This window comes from Cygnus atratus, chromosome 2 (genome assembly GCF_013377495.2).
Source record: "Cygnus atratus isolate AKBS03 ecotype Queensland, Australia chromosome 2, CAtr_DNAZoo_HiC_assembly, whole genome shotgun sequence".
NCBI lineage: Eukaryota > Metazoa > Chordata > Aves > Anseriformes > Anatidae > Cygnus > Cygnus atratus.
The window spans coordinates 2,580,194-2,601,548 of NC_066363.1; the positions used below are offsets into that span (position 1 = coordinate 2,580,194).

At 44.2% G+C, this 21,355-nt stretch overlaps 1 protein-coding gene across 3 annotated transcripts in view; it reads right to left on the reverse strand.

Annotated features, from left to right (window-relative positions):
• Positions 1-1,529: 1,529 nt before the first annotated feature.
• Positions 1,530-21,355, reverse strand: part of WNT9A (Wnt family member 9A) — a 57,052-nt gene continuing 37,226 nt past the window's right edge. For 2 of the 3 annotated variants that reach the window (XM_035554332.2, XM_035554333.2), the window contains exons 3-4: positions 19,958-20,220; positions 1,530-8,369 (exon numbers count right to left, since the gene is read on the reverse strand). In XM_035554332.2, the coding sequence (XP_035410225.1) occupies positions 7,896-8,369; positions 19,958-20,220 (737 nt within the window). In that variant the 3' untranslated portion in view covers positions 1,530-7,895. Of the gene's footprint in view, positions 8,370-13,664; positions 14,985-15,056; positions 15,140-19,957; positions 20,221-21,355 lie in introns of those variants that run through there. The other variant, XM_035554335.2, reaches the window with a different exon arrangement.

A 21,355-nucleotide genomic window follows, 5' to 3' on the forward strand; every position in this document is an offset into this window, starting at 1 on the left:
TGCACTTTTCCTTAGGTGGATGCTGTAGATAATAAGCTGTGAGAAAGAGTGCAATAGTGTGCATAATGCACCAACATGAGCAAAATACTGGATGAAAGTATCAGCATCTCCGAGGACAGGCACTGCTGAGTGTCAAAAGCACTAAGGAGCCATTTCTTAAAGGTTTGGGTAAAGACCTGGATGTGATTACTGCACCGAAGTGGAAAATGAGATAACAAGGGTGCTGGTGCCTGATCGCCTGCCTCAAAAAAACAGCAGCCCAGTAAGTTAAATAGCTTCTTAACAGCCCACCACCTCCTCTCTCAATAAGATTTTCTCAGCCACAAGTTCAGTCTGTTCCAGGGCTTGGTTTTGGTTTAGATTGGTTTGATTTGTTTTTGTCTGGTTGATTTTTTTTAAACATCTTGATGAGTTAGACTTCAGGTTGCTACTGGTTGGTTTCTCATCTTTCTCCTCATCCTCACAAAAAAAGCAACATCTGTGAACCTCTGCACAGCTGTAGCACAGGAAGGCATCATTTCATTGCATGCATATACATACAGGCATGGGGTTGTTTCTGAGAGGCTTTGCAAAGCCAAATCACCCACATTCATGTCAGTAGGTTGTGAGAGGAACAGCGACAGTCTCTGGATATTTAAAGCTCAACTGAAATGAATTTTAGAGAATTGTTTTCATTCAGACAGATTACACTTGGCAGTGTCCTCATTCTGAGCTCCTGTCAGATACCCAGTCAGAGGAACTGAAGTCACATCGTGACAGCGACATTCTGCCAAGGTACGGTGGCTTCTCCAGCTCAATACGATGACAAGGCAATCCCATGAAAAGCTGACAGAGCTCATCAGCCCCCTGCAATTAACACTGTATTGGCCAAGACACTGGGACAGCAACTGGCCCCAGTCAGAGCAGCCTGTAGCAGTCCTGAACCTGATCATAGTTTGTGAGGTGTTTCATGCAGAGTAGAAGATCTGAGGGGGGAAGAGAAGGAAGCAAGGAGTTTTGTCCTAGCTGTGAGTCACTCCAACATCATTTAAAATTGGGATAGGTGGGATAGAGACACTTTTTTAACTGATGGTAATATTACAAGGACAATTATGTTTTGACATGTGAGGCAGTAGGTTGGCTGTGATTGGAGGCCAAGCTCAAGGAGCTACAATGGATAGACCTCAAAGGTCACTTGGGTTAAGTGTCCCCAAGGCTAGGCTTGTTAAGAATTTCTTTCCTGAGAGAAAAGGAGAATGCTTGCTTCTATGACAGTCATGAGCGCCCCTTCTCCTGAAATCCTGAAGGCTTTCAAAGAGGGGCAGCCTGCAATGAGCCCAAATAAACGAGAATATGGGACCTCAGACTGAAATCTAGGGCAGCATGCCTCCTTGATAGCATTTCCAGCCTTTTAAGGCTTGCATTAGCCACAGGTACAGGCTGGCTGCAGGACCAGCGGTGAGGAGTAATGCTGGGGGAGGGGCAGGGGCTCCCACAGCCATTGAAATTAGAACTTTTTCAACAGATGTGAAGAAAGAGGAGCACACTTCAAGTATAATTTAAAATACATTTATTGTTTCATTTGTTCTGGCTTTTTTGTTATACAAAGATGTTAAATAACTTAAATACATTCTCAACAGTCACTCAGAATCAGATTTATACCTACAAGCTGTACATATGAGGTAGAGAAAAATAACTTAGGCTCCCATAAGACATTGGAAAAAAATAAAAAAATAAAAAAAAAAGAAAAACACTAATCCTTCATGTTAGTATTCCCACCTCCCTTTAAAAGGAAATGCCATCCCAAGTGTGCAAAACAAATCCTAGACTTTACATTCAGGTCTCAAAGGTCACTGTTAGAGACCGCAGTGGGGTGGGTGGAACAAGGGAAAATTCCCATGCTAGTTTGGTGATCGTGCTTTGGGATGGGTCCATGCCTAAGGGGATCTTGGCAGGGTTTCCACAATGACCTTGCTTAGGCCTCAATTCATCTCCGCCTCTCTCACCTATGCTTTATCTCCTTTTGCTGTCATTTGGGAGAAACTGGCACCTCCACATTGACCAAAACACCTGTAGAGTTGCTTATACCAACAGACAAGAGCCTGGACAACCAAGCTTTTAATGCTTTCCTTAGCTAAGGGGTGATGACTCCAGGCCCACTGCAAATGCCCCACAATGCCAAACATGTCAGCACCTCTGACTTTCCTGAGCAACTCCCCAGTGAAGGCAAAACTGGGTGAAGGAGGGGGATCTGCTGTCCCTTTGGGTGACCTCGTCAAATATTGCTGAGCAGGGTTTTCCCATTTCTGAAAACATTCAGCAACAACTGAGAAAAATATGTTGTTTAGACATGTCCCTGCTACCCTGCTGAATTTTCATGCGTCTGAATCATTTATGGTCTTACACTCTTCTCGTACCCTGCCCCTGAAGAAATGTAGTTACAGGAAGCCTACCATGATGCCAGATCTAAAATATGCTTGAGATATCCATTTTTTTTCCTCTCCTTCCACAAATACTAGAGATTTTTTTTTTCTCCTTTCCATTTGGACATATTCTGTTTCCTGGAACCTCTAAAATAGTTTCTAAAAATAATTTGGCCAAATCCAGTCTTATCAGTGACAACTGGATTGAAAAGATATTCATTGATAATCATGACCCTAAGCTTGACTGCTTTAGCAATAACTAGATTTCTACAGGGCTGATCCTGTGCTACACTAAGCCTCCTTTGAGCTACATGGACAGTAATGGTCATAAAACACACTGGTCATTTTGCACGAAAATATTGCTCTTCAAAAGTCATCACCTAGTTAGCATCCTTAAAAAAGGACAACCAGGACAAGCTGGCCATGGAAGCCAGACTCACCCTACCAGATGTGCATGCAGAGCCAAAAAGACTGGGAATGCAGAGCTTTGCTGCACCTGTTTTAGCAAGCACAGTATAGACCTAATTTTACTGCAGCAGCAACTGAGGAATTTTTCACAGGCACTATAATCCACCAGAAAATTACCTTAAGCAGCATCTACACCATGAAAGTAGCCTTGAGAAATCTGTCCCTTCATCTGGATTCTCATCCAACCCTACTATGGGCCAAACCAACTTAATTTCTTCACATATATTGGCTAAAGTAGGGCAGCTGAAAAGTCACTAACAAAGAAATTCAAGACCTGGGCTGAAGGAAGGCAGATGCATATGAGCTAGCCAACCATGAAAAATTGACAGAAATTGTTTCTCCCCTACCCAGATCTCCCCAGCAGTTCTCTTGAAAACAGTTGGTTCATAGCTCATCGTAGCTTCCAAAGGTGAACAGCCGCCTTCCTGAACTGCAGCAGACCAAGTTCCAGCTCCCCAGTTTTACAATACCCCATTCAAAATGATAAAAATTGCTTCAGTTAGATCAAGCCTGGAATTTGGTCCTCTTCATTTAACCTTCCCATGCACTCAGATTTTTTTTTTTCCAGCTAACTTTTAAGAGTCTTTTTCCCAGGCCAACTGAGATCAATAGCAAATATCTAGTTATTGTGAATAGATTTAGGTTTTCCTCCCTTCAAAGCCATTCCAGGACCAGTAAACACAACTAAAAAGTGTAAGCTTGAAGCCTGTCACTCTTCACAAGTCATTTTGTGTGTCAGGAATAAAAATAAAATTTGGAGGGGGAAAAAAAACCCTACATTTCACTAACTGGAGTCATTCGCGAGCTGGAAGACAATGAGAACGTAATGTTTAGGACTTGTTTTGCACGTCTCCACATCCGGTATATATGAGTCAGTCACACAGAATAGAAGCTTGTTAAAAAACAGATGACGGGTGCAACAATTATTTGTGTGGGGTTTTATTTCTTTTAATAGAAAATTCTAATATAAAACAGCAAACATTTTCAGTTTGCCTTGTTTACAAAAATATTATATATATTTTTTTATATTTCTGACATAACTAAATGCACTATTCAATAAAAATATTCTTCCATCAGCTAACTTCTCTTTTAAAAAATTAATAAAAAAATTATATAAATAATGGTTGCACCCCCCCACCCCAAAACTGATCACGCAAGTCTTGCTGGATCAGCTTAGGAGAACCAACACTTTGACATTTTGGGGGGACACGGGCTAAAAGGGAATCAGAAACCAGAGGCTTCCCCTACACCAATCCATCCATCTCCAGTTATATCTGCCACAAAAAACACTTTCTCGGAGTGTGAGTGTGTGTGGGGGGGGGGAAGTTGTTTCACATTTGGTTTTTGTTTGGTTGTTGTTTTATTTTTTTAATGAAATGGCACCATGAAAGATTCAGAGCCTAAATGAACTCTTGTCATTTTACAAAAATGGGCAATTTCAGTCAATTGCACTGGAGATCCAATGGTGTGGCAGTAGAATTAGCCTCTCTGGAAAAATCCAATTTCAAACAGCTGGAAGCAAAAGGATTTTACAGGACACAGCTCAGTCTCAGTGTCTGGCAGAGGACTTCAACTTTCTTACCCAGGGTTTTCTGAAGGTGCATATGGAGCAGCACAAGCAGAAGCTCCTGTACAGCTCCACAGATCAATTAAATTCCAAAACACAACCTTCATAAACAGAAAACCCAGATCAAGCACTCAAAAGGGTTTTGAGAGGGTTTAAAAACATTTCTACCAGCTGCTACTTGCATCACGCTACTCAAGCTCCATTGTTTTTTCCAAAATGAGGCTTTTCTCCCCATTCTTAATTCAAAGATAAGGCAAACATTTGAAAATGCTGGACCTAAACGTCTCCCCGTGCCTCCCAAAAATCACACACAACAAGGTGGAGGGAGAAGAGAAATAACCCACATATGTTTTACCAACCTAGGTCAAAAGGCCAAGAAGACAAGTTCTCCTGATTTCAGAGTGTTAGTATATTTTATACACTGCCTATACATTTAACACATGTGCCTCGCTACTATTTAGTTATTTATATTTTTTTTTTAACCACAGGAGAATAAACCTTGCTATTTACAATATATAACAGGCAAGTAATATATCCACATTAACATAAATACAATTTGTTTTTTGTGGTTTTTTTCTTTTTCTTTTTTTTTTTTTTAAATACTTACAGAAAGCATCCAGGCTTCAGTGCGTGAGTTATAATACACAGAAGAGCTCTTTCACTCAGTAGTTCATTCACTCTTTGCCTCTTTCTTCTAGTCTAGCCTTAACAGTCTGCCTCACTGCCCACCCCTCTCTCTCTGCAAACACACCAAGCTATCCTATCCCATCCGACACAGGCATTTTCTCTGCAACAATATCCATGCCAGCACTGCCTTCTCTTCTGCATCTAGGGACTCATTGTCCTCTCACACCAGTGCAATGTGGAGTTACTCCAGCAAGGTCAACGGAGACAGACACCAGTGAAAAGAAAGAAAATGAGGCCCATGGTTTAAATATAACAATAATAATAATTAATAATAATAATAATGCACATAAATTGCAGCCCATTCTTTAATTAAGAACACATTTTAAAAAAGAATGGGGCCAGAAATAGTAATTCAGACCCAAAAATCCTCATGTTTTGAGCACATTTGGATCCAGCCTTACTTTGGAGGGGAAGAGCTATTCTAGCACACACACACACAAATGTAACAGTGAGCTTGCACATGTGTGAAAGAAAGAGAGGGAGAAAGAATTTAACATAATACCACATTGAAACCATAAGAAGGTCCTTCTGAAGGGCTTTACAATAAATAAATGTTTGTTCAATATTTATATATATATATTTACGTGTCTGCGTGTGTATATATATACACACATGCACACACTGAATAATAGGTTTCTAGTCAGTTTATTTTTTAAACCATTAGATAAACTGCTTGTGGGTGACTTTCAAAGCGGCGCATCTCCCAGAAGCCGCGAGACCTTCCTGCAAACCCTCTGTGTCGGACGCTCCACTGTGCTTCTGCCATGGTGGAAAGGGACAAATACTGTCTGTGGATTACTCCTTCTACAGCACTACCCCAATCTCCAGAATTGTACAGCAAATAAACAAACATCAAAAAAAGAGCCAGTATGCTTTACTTTCCAGGACCATAGCACTACTAAAAGTAACATCGTAAAAGTCCATCCCCAGTACTCTACCTCCAGATTTGATGCCAACAAGCCAGGCTGGGCTGCAGTTATTTGTTACCAACAAAAAAAATATATTTTCTCCTCCCAGTAGATGCACATAAACAGCTTAAATATTAGTGGCTACTATTTGGGGAAAGAAAAAAGTAAAGTTAAAAAAAAAGGAAAATAATGGTCCATTTTGGAAAACTGCTCTCCTCTTTTTGCTTGGCCAACATCTACCACTACTCGAAAAACTCCAGCCAGCTTTCCTCCATTGAGAACCAGATCAATCGTTTATAGAAAATTGGTGGAAATTGCTACTACTGGACAATCAAAAACTGCTATCAAAAATAAAATACAATGCCCTCCACTCTCCAGTGTTTCCTTAGAAAGCTTCGTTGAGGCATTCACTGGCTGCTTCCAGTCCCAGAAGCACTTTTATATGATTAAGGGTTATTGCCGCATCAAGTCCTGGATTGTAAGTATCCTCTTCAAAGGGAAAAGAAATGCTGAAGATCGTCATCTATTTCACAGCGTCAGAGCTATATCTACTACTGCAGTTGATTTCTGGCTTCTCTGGCCACTTGATGGTTTGTCTCTGTGTCAGTTAGCTGTTCCGAATCCAATAGTTGGTTACCATTTAGCAGTTGTATTTTTAAAATATAGTTCTCAATCTAGTGGTTAAAAAAATCTTAAGGTCATTGGGTTCACTACATACAGCTTGTGTCATGTACCACTGCCATGGTTTAGGGTAAATGGAATGATGACCTAGTAAAGAAAAGTTGAATCCTCCAAAGTTCCAATCCAGTCCAAAATGGCTGCTATACCATGCAAGACATCACTGCCTTCCAAGATGCACTGGAATTTCTCTTGTCCTCCTCAAAAACACATGTCCAAATTCAGCCGACATAAAACAAAAAAGTTCCAGTTTAGATTTCTGAAGCAGTTTCCACAGGGTGAAATCAATCAACAAGAGGTGGGAAGAGGACAGAAAAATGTCATCCACAAAAGTGAAAATAAAACAAAAGTATCTAGTGGTTTGTTTGTTTTTAAATAAAATTTAAGACAGTGATAGTGCTAAAGAAACTGCATTTGGAGAAATTGTATGAAAAAATAACACGACTGAAAGGGACAGGCACGTCTGGTTTTCTGCTGTCTTCCCAACCTCTTTCTTGGACACATTGCCATCCGCAACATGGTGGACCCGACATTTTTGGAGCTGTATTTGGTGATCAAAGCATGTGGATACGGAGCTGTCATTAAAAAGCTTACCCTCCAAGTGAGTCTCTTTGTGAGAGCCTTGTTTGCTGGATATGCAGAAATTCCACTAGAGGAACAATCAGGGCTGTTCCTGCTTACCCCACACCTCTCTCCAGTTTCAGAAGGGAAAAAATGAACACTTCCCGTACCACTGTGTTCAAAGCAGAAAGATCTTTCTTATCTGTTCAGCTCTCTACGCTGTTGGGTAAGCTTCAGGAATAAAGTAATATAGGTTATTTATTCCAGAGAATATATTAGCCCAGAAGTTCATGGAGGATTGGTGAAACGATCAAGATGTTCCAAGGATAAATGATCAGTCAAACTGCGTGGACGACTAAGCTGAAGGTCAACTGGTGTCTAACCCCAGTGTGACAGGCACTTATTTCCACATGGTTGGACCTCATTAAAATTCAGTCTACAGGAAAACAAAACAAAACAAACAAAACAGCAACACAGCTGGGTCACCTGTACCCTACAAAGTGCTTATGTCTTGACATAGCTTTCAGATCCCAGAAGGTCAATCAAACCCTGTTTGTCTCCATATGTAGTTCTCATAGATCACGATCGCCCGTCACTGAGGGTTGCCATCAGGCAGAAGACGCATCAGTCTTTGCAGGTGTAAACCTCTTCTCTCTGGGTGCACTGCTTGCATTCCACATAGCAGCACCAACGGACCTGACACTGGCACGGGCGGGTGACCACCCGGCTCTGCGTGTTGTGCCCTCGCCCACAGCAGATGCTGTCGCAGTTCTTGTCTTTGTAACATTTCCTTCCCGAAGTCCCAGGCGAGTATCTGCTCATCAGACAGAAGCTCGGGGAATCGTCAATGTAGACAAGATCCGTAGTCCTTGGGATTTGATCACTGTGACCAGGGATGGATTTCTTGGGCGGGGAAATGTCTCCTTCACCCGTGGCCTCATTGGTAGTGCTGCCCACTTTGAGCGATGTCTCATACTTCTGCTTCAGCTGCTTCCCTATTTCATGGAATGGAGAAAGCTGCCTCCAGCATGTTCGGACAGTGCAGGATCCAGATACACCATGGCACTTACAGGTTGTCTCCACTCCAGCTTTGATGACCTGCGGACACACACAGCCCCAGAAGAAAATCAGTTGTGGGGGAACAAATCAAGGCATAGAGGGGGGGAAAAAAAAAAAAAAAAAAAAAACTTTTGCTAGAAGAACATTCCTGAATCACAGAGCTGATGACAACTCAAATACTATCTGTTGGAAGAAGACAGAAAATGCACACTACAGGAAAGACTTGTTTTAGAAGGGTCTCAGCTTCCAGAAATGACACTTACCTGTCAGAATGTTGCTTTACTTGGATAGTTAATGGTACTAGTGAAAGTGCAAAGACTGTCCAGTACTTGCACTCATCTTACATAGGCAGAGATCAATACATATTTTAACACCTATTTATACATTTTAATAAGAACATGGAGATAAGATGCAACAACAGTGAGTTGGTTTAGCATAGCTAATGGGGAGATGCTGCTGCAGCCCACACAGACAGGTGGTGACATGTGCTCCAGAACATGAGCATGAACAGCAGGAACCTTCTTCCCAACACACAGGTTGCCACCTTAAACCCATGTAGCTTCAAATTAGCAGCACAGGCTCAGTGGAAATGCAGTTAAAGCTGTGCTGTTTCCAACAGTAACAGCTAGGCATAGCATCCTTTGCAACTGAGGAAAAGCCTTTATGTAGCTGAAAAGTATATAAGCCCTCGAGAACAAGATCTTGAATTGCCTCTACCAAAACCAGCAGCTCCAGAAGCACACAGGTAACTTCCACCTATATATCCTGTTATCCTATATATCCACCTAATAGATCCTATTCTGCAGTGTGGCAGCACGTCCTAAAGGAGATGACAATTTTTTTTCCTGCTAGCATTGAAGAAGCCTGCACATATCTTAGAAAGAGTGCCATTGCTTACTGGCCAAACACGCACTTAATGATGTATGTTTTCTTACAGAGTGAAAGCCAAGGCTGTGTCAGTCTCTTCTGTGCCTTCTCTTTCCCCAAAAATTTAAGATGTGAAGGAATGGAAAACAGACACCTGTGTGGAAGGTTCAGCAAGTCCAGGTAGCCAGACCCAGTACACCACCTCTTGACTACAAATACCAAGGGCAAGGTTTGATTTACCTCCTTTCTTATTCTAGTTTTATATTTTATTATGTCAATGTTCAAATACTTGCAGTGGGTGCTGTTGCTAGAAATAAGGCTCATCTCACAGATCCCTAAAGGAGGAAAGTAATTTCTTCAAGATACCAGAAAGTACCCGTGTGTGACATTCCCAAAGCATAAGCAAGTCAGCCTCCATATGGGAAAACGCCTAGATCTTGCATGGGGATAACTCACAAGGGCAAGAGCACCACAAAGCGTAAATAGAGAAGAAAGAGCAGAGCCAGTGGAACCACGGTGCTCACACAGGAGATGGAGAAGATGGAAATACAAGGTTATTTTCAACAGAAAAAGCAACATGGGAAGTAGAAGCAGTATCAGGAAGGGAAGAGATGAAAGCACAGAGAGGTATTCATCAGTTATTCATCTCAGAGAGAGACAAAAGTGGTACCAGCTCCCTAGGTGCTGTAAGGAACCCCATGCCCATAAGCTAAATGCTGCTAACAAAGGACCCTATACTTTTCAAGAGAGGTAGCAATAAACATACTCCTTGGCACAAAAGCATATCCATCTTCCTTTAAATGGCATCTGAATGTTCTCCCCCACCTTCTCCAGAGGGATTTACTACTGGGACTCCTCCGTGGGCAACATGAGAGCAGACACGTTGTTTGGTCAGTCACAGATAACCTGCATTTTGCCCACAGATTATAAACAGATATTTATAGCTCTAGTTCTCCCTCCCCCTAAAATAGTTTACATTTTGACTTTAAATGGGTGAGGTATAACCACCCCTTAAAATAGCAAGTTAGAACAGAGTGTGTTTTATAGAGCTGCCTCCTGACAAGGTACTGCTGAGAAGTGCCCTTCCTTTGGGCATCTACGGTACCTAAAAAAGAAAAAAAATCTCCCCCTTCTGCCCATTATGGCATCTGCCTACATTATGGCCTCATGACAGCAGAGGACTGGCTCCAATCCATTTCCTGACCATCCGGTTCTTAATTATTTGGCTACATGAGTCCTGCTGAGCACCATGTACAAATGTGCAATGGGTCATGGACTCAGAACTGGGGTCTGGCCCAATCCTGATATTACAGAGACATTTTTAGAAAGACACTGTGCATAATATGGCCTTCAGCAAAGCCTGGCCAATGGTCACACTTCATTCCTGTGACAGCCAAGACCTTTTCAAATGCAATCCAATAATACACAGTAGCATTCAAACAAGTGACGGGTTACAGAGAGAGATGTGTTACTGCTTATAGTACTCAGCTGGGCCGGCTTGGTTAGGGGCTGTCACGCTTTGCGTGCCAAAGTGTCTAGCCAACTCTGCAAGAAATCCCACAATGTTAGACAAGAGCGTACAGAACACATTTCAACACCGAGAAAAAAAAAAACACACAACTCGCCCATGCTCTCCCTCGTATAAAGTCACATTTCACTGGTTGTCTAGAAGTGAGAACTGAGCTCATGTGAAACAAAGCTCCCATACCTGATTTCACGCCCAGACCATCAGCAAACTGGGCAAAATTGCTGAGATACTTGCAAACGGGCTACACACTGCAGTCATTCATCCATTCAGGCTTTTCTCAACCCTTCCACCTCCCCCAACACCCACTTGCATCTGCTCCACCTGGAAAAGGAGACGACCACCATTGTGCAGGATGGGAAAGCAAGCAACCAGCAGAAGTTGGCTCAGCTGGTACGCACACTCCTGTGCACAGCCTTGGCTGGATTTAGAGCTGGTTGAACAAGGCACAGTCACGAAATGCAGAAAGGAAACTTCAGCAGGGGGTTGTTCTTGTCAGGAGCCACCTCTCCAGAGCCCAGGGGGAGGGCTGATGCTGCAGGTGCAGTGTATCCAAAGCACCCACATGGGGCTGGTACATGCAGCACAATACGTGTTGGAAATCCACATCCTGATGGATTGACAGCTAGCAGATGGCAGGAGACCTTCAAGTAGGAACAGACATGTAGGTTTAGGCACCTGAAGCACACCATCCAGACAGGGCTGACCTCACTGAGGCAGACATATGACTTTAAATGCCTACATTCAAGAAACACCTCTAAACTCCCATCTGACCGGCTGGAGCCAAGGCAGGCAGGGGATCCTGCAGCACTGCAGACACCTGCACAAGCTCAGCTGAACAGCTCGCCAGTTTCCCCTGACTGTGCTGGCCACATCTCCACTTGCTAACAGGAGCTTAGGGACTCAGCTCGCATGGAGACGCCTAAATTTATAGAGGTGAACCTGTGAGCACAATCCCACCCTCTGGGTGCAATTCATGTGTCTAAAAATTAGCATCTAAAGTTACTTTAGGCCCTGTAAAACTGAAACATTGCACTTTGCCACCAGATACCTCTCCAGAAGCATAAAGGTCTCTCATACGTGCTGTGTCCTAACTGCCAGGGCATCACAAATTGTACAGGTGCCCTAAGACAACAAATCCCATTCTCTTTACCTAGACTTAAACAGTGAAGAAAAAAGCCCCTAATGAATCCCAATCTGCTGTTGTGGTTTTGTTATTGTTGCTTTTCATTTTGTTTTTCCTGACCCACTTCTAGCTCCTTGTTGACCAGTGGCTGGAAGATCTTAGGTGTCGTGCACCAGTGAACAAAAGCACAAAAAGTTTCCATTCGTAAGAATGGACCAGTCATGAAATCCAGCATGTGGATTTTCATATGGCCACTGTGCAAGTGCAGTGCATCCCAACCGCCCCATAAACCTCCTTGAAGGGCAGGGAAGGGCTCAAGAATGTTACGAGGCAGCGATGGTGAAAATCCTAGAAAAATTTCTTCCCCAAGACAACCTCCCCTGCTGCTGTCAGTCACGATGCAGCTACTCAAGACAACGTGTGATGCCTACGGGCCCCCTCACCACCCACCAGCCAACATGAATCTTGGCAAAGCCTCTGTTTCCTGTCTCATTCCTCAGCTTCCACAAAGACTTTCCTCCTCTTGTTGAATGGTCCTGTCAGAAACACTTAAATCCACCTCATCCTTACAGAATACTCAGGCTTATTCCAATGAAATGCCAGCACATTGCTTGGAGAAGCCTTTCCTGGCCAAGCCCTGGGATAAATGGGGAAGATGGCTACATCACGCTTTTAGACCTGGAGGGACTTCCAGGCCAGAATAACTTAGCTTTTGCTAGCAAAAAAGTCTAGGATGCATGAGGCAGAACAAAACTTTAACACCAGCTATTTCAAGAGCCATAGGTAGCTCCTCTGTCCTGTTTGAGGCACATCACACAACTCAGAGCCTGATCTGGCTCCATCCTACATAGACTTGAGCCTCTCTTGCACGCTCACACCATCACTTAATAACCATATTTCATCCACACCATGCTACGTGGCCACATGTGTGCCTCTATCTTGCCACATGCATGTATTAACTTAAATCTAAATTGCAAAATACTTCATGCTCCCTCGTGTCTTAAACGCTACAACTACCACACGTCAGCAGAGTGACAGTAACTCAGAGGAGCACCAACATAGCAGTGCATTTGAATCCTCAGTGCACTACATGCTGTACAAAACCATGAAAGAGAAGTTGAACAAAGACAACCACTGGGTCAGGGGTAGCATCACACATTGAAATTATGTCCTCCCACTCTCCTCTGAATAACCACCTGCTCTGGCAGTCTCACAAATAGGACAGCAGTTTGGGAGGAAAATAAAGCTCTGTAAGCAAATTAGTTCGTTTGACTTAGGAACAAAACCCCCCATTGATCTTGTCGTGAGAATAGCAAATACTGACAAAAGCACAATGAGGAAAACAATTATGATACAGCAAGACTGAACCATCTTTATTGGTGCTTGCTGCTCTGAGGAAATTAGATAGCACTGCAGGATCACCCGCCCAAATGGCTTTATAAGAGCCATAGGGAAAAGGGATCACAGCAGAGCATTGCTATGCAACATGTAATCCTTCCTCACAACAATGGTTTGCTACGAAGCTCAGACTAAGTGCCCCTGTAATGATCAGTCTCAGACATGCTGCAACACACAATTTCTCAGTGTTTTAGCTGAAATGCTGAGGACAGATTCCCATTCATTCCCAGCTGGGTCACGGGGCTCCGGCGGTGGTTTTCAGACAACTCTCGTCTGGGCAGCAGCAGTCCGAAGCGGGGACGCAGCCGTGGGAATTCCTCGGTTTGAGCTCCGCTGTCGTCATGGCTGGTCTGCGGCTCCAAGGCTTCAAACCATTTGCCATGGTTTGGGGGAGAGGAGGGAGCAGATAAACCTTAGTGCATCCAGGAAAAGCCTGCCCTTGCCTAGCCTGGCTTCAGACAGAGCTTTGAGATGCTTCCATCCTCAGCATACAGATCCTCCTTCAATTTAAGTAGGCTTAGATATTGTCTCAGCTCAAATATTAATGTTTGGTTTGGACGACAGCCATTTCTTCACAGTGCCCAAACCACTCAAAGACTTCTGCCTTAACACTGGTCATTGCCAGTGGCTGAAGTGTAAGAGCTTCACAGATTGCTAGAAATTCTCTTTTCCTTTCTGTTTTCTTCTCTTCCTTTCTCTTTATCTTGTTCTAAAAAGCTCTTCTAGTAAGCCTATCTCAAACTGCTTTTTCAGAAGTTTTCCCTTGCCACTAACCTTCTGTACAACTCCTATTTTAGCAAACTATGATTTAAAATACAAACACTTAAACATAGAATATCATAACCCTACTGTAATTTGAGAACATTAAAGTAATTTTCTCACCTTCTGTATTCCTAGTATGCTTCACATGCTGAGAAAGTTCTGCAAAAACAACTAACTGAGATTACTTATGGGACAGAGCAAACACTTTTCTCCATAGTGTTGATTTCCAGGCCTTAGAAAGACTTTGGCAGAGCCAATCTTAGCCTGAAGGAAGGAAGGGAAAATCCAGACAGCATGCCTGTGCATTCCTACCTGTCATAACCTGGAGCAATTAATACTAGTGCTGGCCCTGCAAACTGATCTGTACATACAAAGTCAGGAGCTGGTCTCAGAGAGGCTATTTGCTAGGTTTGATTTGTACCTCAATTAAAGCGTGATGCTAGATTTCACACTGCAAATGCACCTCTGAAGAAACCACATAAAGGATGCATTTTGCATCTTTTTTTTGATGCACTAACTGAATCAGTAAGTTCATATGGATTTTCCTCATCAAAATGAGCAATTATTAGACAGTTTTTCAGAGTGTTGAAAAAACAGAGATTCATACTAAAGGTGCCTGTTCGACAAACTCTGGAGGTTGACTGGCGTCATGTTTTCTAGTGGGAACCATATGAGATGGGTTTGGCAGTGCTTGCAAACACTGGCTTTGCAACAGGAGACCAGGGTGCAAGTCTCTGCTTTGCTATGCTGGTGTGTGTGACCTTTAGCAAGTCACTTAATCTTTCGGGGTCTCAATTTCCCCTCTGTAAAATGGAGATACAGCAAAGAAGAGGGTGGTGTGCTCTGATAACACGTTACGTGATACCTTGTGAAGTTCCTCAGACAGATGATAGCTGGGCAAACATCTACTTGATATGGAGAGCCCATCTCCAGAGCAGGCGGCACACTCAGCCCTTGAGATCCCTGCCAGGACCGCCTAAGGGGGCAAAGCCATTCCTTGCATGGACTTCCAAAACAAGCAAGTCAGCAGCAGGAAAAGTCCACGCACCTTCCATAGACCTCTGCAGAGCATCCCAAACAGTCTCGGGGATGCAGGCATACCATGTCTTGGGGTAGGTCTGGACTTGAACCCTGCAGCAACAAGGTGACAAGGATCCTTCTAAACTGTGTGGATAACCTGTGCAGACCAAAACACATGGGGTGATGATGTGTGAAAATAATTAAGGAATGGATCCCTCGTGAAGGGAACCAATTTCAAAGGGGAATACTGCCTGATGAGAAATTTTTAGGGGGAATTTTTTTGTTCTCCTTTTCTGTCTTCCCATAGTTTTGCACTGTTGGATCTCAAGCAACCTGTGGCTAAACCCCTGACTTCAGGGTCCTGAAGGCAAAGGCTTGCTTGTGTCCCTCCTTCTGGAAGCATAAAGGAAAAAGGGAATGAGAACATGACTTTTTTTCTTTTTTCCTTGGGTAATAGCAGCCCCCTTTAATAGTGCCCCTTGGATCTGCAAGACATGCTTGACCAGACATACCTCTGGAAGAGGTCAGCACTCCTGGGATTAAGAAACTTAGCAACGCTCCAGAGAGAGAGTTGGAAAGTCATGTTTAATGATACTTTACTGAGAAACCAGGCAAATTTAATTAAAACATCACTTACTCAAGCCCAGTGGAACTAATTGAGTGCTCTAATATTCCGACTTTTCATTAATGGGTTACAAAAGAGGGCTGCACTTGTGTGTACAAGGGGGAGAAAAGGGGGAGGATATAAAGAAGAAGAGAGCCTTAGCAAGGCTGCCTGTACTTCGTTTAATATAACCAAGAAACTTCATTGCTGGCAACAGAGCTTTAATACAGTTGACTTCTCTCACCACCACCACCCCCCATCCCCTTGACACATAGACAGCTCCCCCAAGCACACACCCTCTCCACCCAAGACCTCTCTGAAAGAATAGCTGAATGAGCAAGAGCAGATTTGGCAAAGGAAGGGAAATTGCTTTTTTAATAAGTGGTCTATTCAGAGCTCCTACTTTTCAATAAAGAGAAGGCTGGAGAAGTCCTGGTCTAATTACCTCATCTTCACGCTAGACAAGCTCACCCTTTCATTAGCGATTGAGGTCATATCATATAACTTTGTGAGCCATCACGGGCACAACATGCTCTGTGATTATTTCATTGGTGGCAGCAAAATTATAGTCGGCCCATCAAGGTTGTAAAAAGCAGAAGTAAAATAATAATTAAATGAGAACTTCTACCAAGAGACTCCAAAACTAGGTGGGATAGGATAATGTCACCCTCCCAGAAATACACGGATTGTTTGCTAGCGTGACACCATGGAGAAACTGCCGTGCCGACCAGGAGGGAATAGTGTTTGTTGCCAATTCAGTCAATTAAGCACAGGTCCTATTTTTGCTGGGTCTCAAGGGACTATTTATACATTTAGCCATGGTTGGGAGTAATTAGACGGGAAGGATTATATGTTGCTAAGAATCAGTGAGAGACCACCCAGCTTGTGCTATATCTTTGATAGATATTCCTCCACTCCCCAGCGAACATACACACCTCCATACATAGGCTGTACCTACACCAACGTGGGCAGGCACAGCAGCAAGCTCCTGCAGCAAAGCAAAGTACTGGAAAAGAAAGCCTCCTTGTCCACTCCCAGCACAGTCCAAAACAGTGTGTAGCACAGCTAAGGTTTCGGTTCATGCCTGTATGGCTTAACTAATAGACATAAAATCTGCAGCTTGGTTTGAGGAAAAACAATGGGTGCTGAGCAGGAATTCGGGAGAGCTGGCCTCACTCTCCTGCTCCATCCTCAGCATGCTGCATAACCTCGGGAAAGGCACCCAGTTTGCATCTCAGCTCCTGCTCAAAATCACCAAAATCATCCTTTTGTAGCTCATGGGGATATTTAATGCATTAAGGTCTGTGAGAGTAACTTATTTAACAAACCGTTTCAAAATTGTTCTGTTCCAAAATGGCACAAATCAAGGCTATCTGCACTCATTCTATATGACTTTTCATTCACATCAAATACATGATTTATTATCAAAATAAACTAGATTAATTCAAAGCAGTATTAGATATTCACAGCCACCAGGTTAGCATCTCCTGCTATGCAATGGTTGGTAAGTCTGTAAGACAGCAGTTAGCTGATGGGCAGCTAACCGGAGAAAGAAAAGTAAAGGATGCATGTCAAGTTTCATAGAATGATTTCATATTTCAACCACTGCCTTTGTCAAGGAAGATATCAGTAACTCAGTGAGGGAGCCTGGTACTGAGTGCTGGACCACCCTCATCCCCCACCAATGTTGCACTAGCAGCGTAAGTGAAAAGCAGGGCTGGCAGGAAGCAAGCAGATTAAACCTGATAGTACTATAGACCCAAACGTAAGCAGTGCCAGAGACAATCCAACCACCCCACCAAGAAGGCTCAGGCTTCAAATCAGTTTCAACATTTTGAAGCCTGAAGCAAGCGCTGCAGGTTTTGACCCTGCAGTTACAAAGCCAGCCTCACCTCTGACTCAAACACCTCCGACCATCATCTTAATGACATGATATTGTGCCAATACATTAGATCCACACATCCTGACTACATAGATATATGTTCCCCTGATCATTAACCACCATCCTCATAAAAGCTTCCTTCTTAACATGCAATTCTCTTGTTCTCTGCTGTGCTTTGCAGTGCCACTGTGAATCTGGTGGGCTGCTTGATTTGCCTTTCAACCACACTAAGGTACAATTATTCTAGGAGCATAAACAGAGAAATCATTTCAACCACTGCCGCAAACAGGCATGGCAAAGCTGTCAGACAGCAATACCAACTCGACAGGCATGGCATGGGTGGACAAAAATAGGAACACCGGATCACTGACCTGCAGCAAAGGTCTCTGACTTGGATTGCCATGAGGGCTCTCAGTGTCTGGACAACCGTCACAACTGTTACTCAGCTGTTTAGCTGCAGATATTACACTAGCACTCAGAAACCACTGCCAATGACCAGGGCCTGACCGTGCCAAGTAAAGTGGAGGCAGAGGATGCAAGAGAGTCCATGAGATCTCCCATTGCCCCAGGGCCTAACTCACAGTAGGATCAGGACAAGAAAGTGCAGACAGAATGGAGAGATTCGCTCCCTCCAGCTTATCCTTGGAGTTCATTTAGCTCAAAGCTGCACAGACATTTGTCAGCTCTGCTTTCCACTAAGGCCACCTAACCAAAATCCAAGACTGGGTCTCAGCCATATAGGCATCCTGCCTGCAGCTACTGGGATGGAAAGCACTGGGAGTTAGGTCAAGTCTCTTGGGCAAGTGTTTTAGCCCCACCAGTGCTGGAGGGAAGATGTATATGGATTTACAAGAACATGTCAATGGCACCTAAAGCCACAGCCATCTGGGTTCTGAGAAGACTGCATTATGTAACTCTGGAAAAGGAGTACAGCAGGGACATCTCACAGCTCTCTACAGCATGAGCTAATAGCCTTCATGGACCACCTTCCCCATTTTCTGTTCCATTTGTTACACAGCCAACTCCAAAGAGCTATAGGACAGGCCCTCGGGAACAATCAACCACAAGGATTAAAACAGATTTCATCACTCTGCAGAGCCTGTTTCACACGCCAGAGAGCTGCAACAGGAGTTCAGAGGCACTGAGCCTTTTAATCCAGAGACAGAAAAGCTGTCAGCCAAAGCCAGACACCAGCTAAATCCAGGATATTTCTAATCCTGATCTCAGTGCTGTCGAGGAGCATCTAGTGGTGGGGAGAGGGGGAAACTTTTTGCTGGCCAGCACTCACTGGTGGCATTCTCTGATGCCCCAGCTCTGTCGTGAGGAATGACATTTTATGCATACACACAGGAACAACTGAGCTGGGGTGGTGATTCCTAGAATGCACAACTGGCTCAGCAGCATTTGCCTGGGAAACTGGAGACCCAGGTCCCCATCCCTGCCCCAACCCTCCATCCAATCACAAGGACAATAACGAGGCTTGAAGGCTATTTATAGCCTTACAGTATGTCCCCCTTCGAGGTTGGCGCAATGAAACACTGATCCTAGGCACCTGTGCTGGCCAGTCTGGGGGATTTTAGTGTTCGAGCAGCTCTAGGCTAGGTACATCCAAGCAGTTGATGGGAGAAGGTGGAAAGTCCTTTCCTTTCCCATCTCTTGCTGGGATGAACCAGCAGTTGCAGATAATTTGTTCTTTACATTGCTCCTGGTGGAGGCCCCAGGCAGGAGCATAAAGCCTCATGGGAAGGAGTATGGAGTAAGGAGTGGGAAACCCTCCAAGTCCTCCAGGATAAGGGTGGGAGAAGAAAAAATGAAAAAAAAGAAAAAAGGAGGGTCTGCATATCTACACACTATTAGCTTTGAACACAAGTCTGACCAGGGTGGAAGGCTTTTTTTTTTAGGGACTTTTAGGACTGAGCTTGGTCAGAGACGAAAAGCTCTGTCCTGGTTCCCCACCAAACATTTGGCCAGCCAGTTTTAAAGAAACTTGGCTACAGACATGCTACGCTGCCCATGCTCTGCAGAGTTGCTTCAAGAAGAGCATCCCTCAACCTGTGATGCTGCAGAGTAAATCCTTTCCTCCTTATCATAACTCACCTAAGCCTGGAGAACCTGTCTTGACATCCCTTTGCACTGTAAGACCTTTTCCTCCCTGAGCAAAGCTGGGGGTCTTTCACACAGCTCATGTTTTCTGGAGAGTCCTTTTTCTTTCCCTCTGGTCTCTCTCCAATGGCTTCGTACAATTCTTGAAGCACAGTGACCAAAACAGGGTCCCTAATAAGACTTCACCACTTCAGGGGGAAAAAAAAAAAGGGATGACTCCACACATTTTGCATCCCGTTTCCAAGCAGAACAGCACCTTATTTCCCTCACAAAGCCCACCACCACCAAGAAGTCCCCCAACCCCACCTATCTGCAGACCTCGCACACACCCATGGCTCACCTTCATGCCCACGAGGTTGTTGTGGAAGTCCACCCTGGCTCGCAGGTCCTTGTTGGGCTTCCTCCCCAGGAATTCCTTGACAAACTTGTTGCTGTATTTCAGGTTGTCACCGCAGCCACCCCACTGCCAGGCCTCACGGTTCTCCAGGTCGGGAGCCTCATCACAAGTGCAGCGCTCCATCCGGCCCGCGCTGCACGCTTTAGCCATGGCATGCGTCAGCCCCGCCGAGGAAATGGCGTACAGGAAGGCCGTCTCCTTAAAGCCTGAGGGAGAGAGGAGGCAGCTTGAATTGCACCCAGAGCGAGGGTTAAAAGAAATAAAAACTGAGGCACAAAAAACAATGGGAAGGTCTGAGTGGCATCGGAACATGTCAAGCTCTACAGACACCGTTGGTGGTGGAGAGGATGTGGTGGAGAACAGGGAATGAAGGATTGAGGTGGCACAAATCAGGATTGAAACAAAACCAAATCAAATAAACAGCTTTGTGGCTGTCACTCTTCAGTCTCTGCCTGAGAATAGGAGGTGAGCAAGATCTGGGCAGGCCGTGGAGGTACCATCATTACTGTACAGCAGTGCCCCTACCAAGGGGCCACCAAATAATAGGAGCCCAGCACTAACTTCCAGTCAGGTGATTGGGATAGAAACCATGAGGGCTTCCTTCTCCCTCACAAAAAAATAAAAGTCACCAGGTCCTAATCAAGTCCAACAAAAAATTGTTAACAAAAGGCACCTGAGGACTGGAAGCACTTCATAGCCAGCCTGTCACCCAAGGCAGTACCCCAAATACCTGAAAAAGTTGTTTACAGCTCAAACCTTTCATGTACAACCCTTTTTTTCTCTTATTATTTTAAACACCTCTATGCTCACCTGCAGGGTTGCAACAGCATCCGCCTCCCCCATACAGGTAAACTGAGGCCCAGAGAGATTAATGAATTCAATACAAATGAAAAAGACAAAAATAAAAAGCAAACATGCCAGTATTTATAGTTCCCCATTCTCCAGCTATGGAAGCAGTAAACGACTGCATATTTGAGATGCAGTTCCAGAACAGCTTTGGATGTGACTCAAGAAATCCCCCACTCAAAAATAACACAAGTGGATGGTGACAGTAGTGGATATATCTGTAAACTGGTGTGTCAACCGAGGACACACAGAGACACTGCCAGGTCATTTTTGGAACTGGTCCTTGGGAGGTTCACGGTAGTCCAAGCGAGCTCATGGGGCACTAGGCTGGCCCGTCCCCAGAGCCTGCCTTCCCATAGCACTGCCAGGTGCACAGTCCAGAAAGTCAGCAGAAAAAAGGTGAAAATCCAGTCCAGGAGACAGAGGCTTGGTCCTCCCACTGGGGCTGTCTCAAACCAAATTGTTAAGAATTGTCATACCATTCCTGCTCACCTG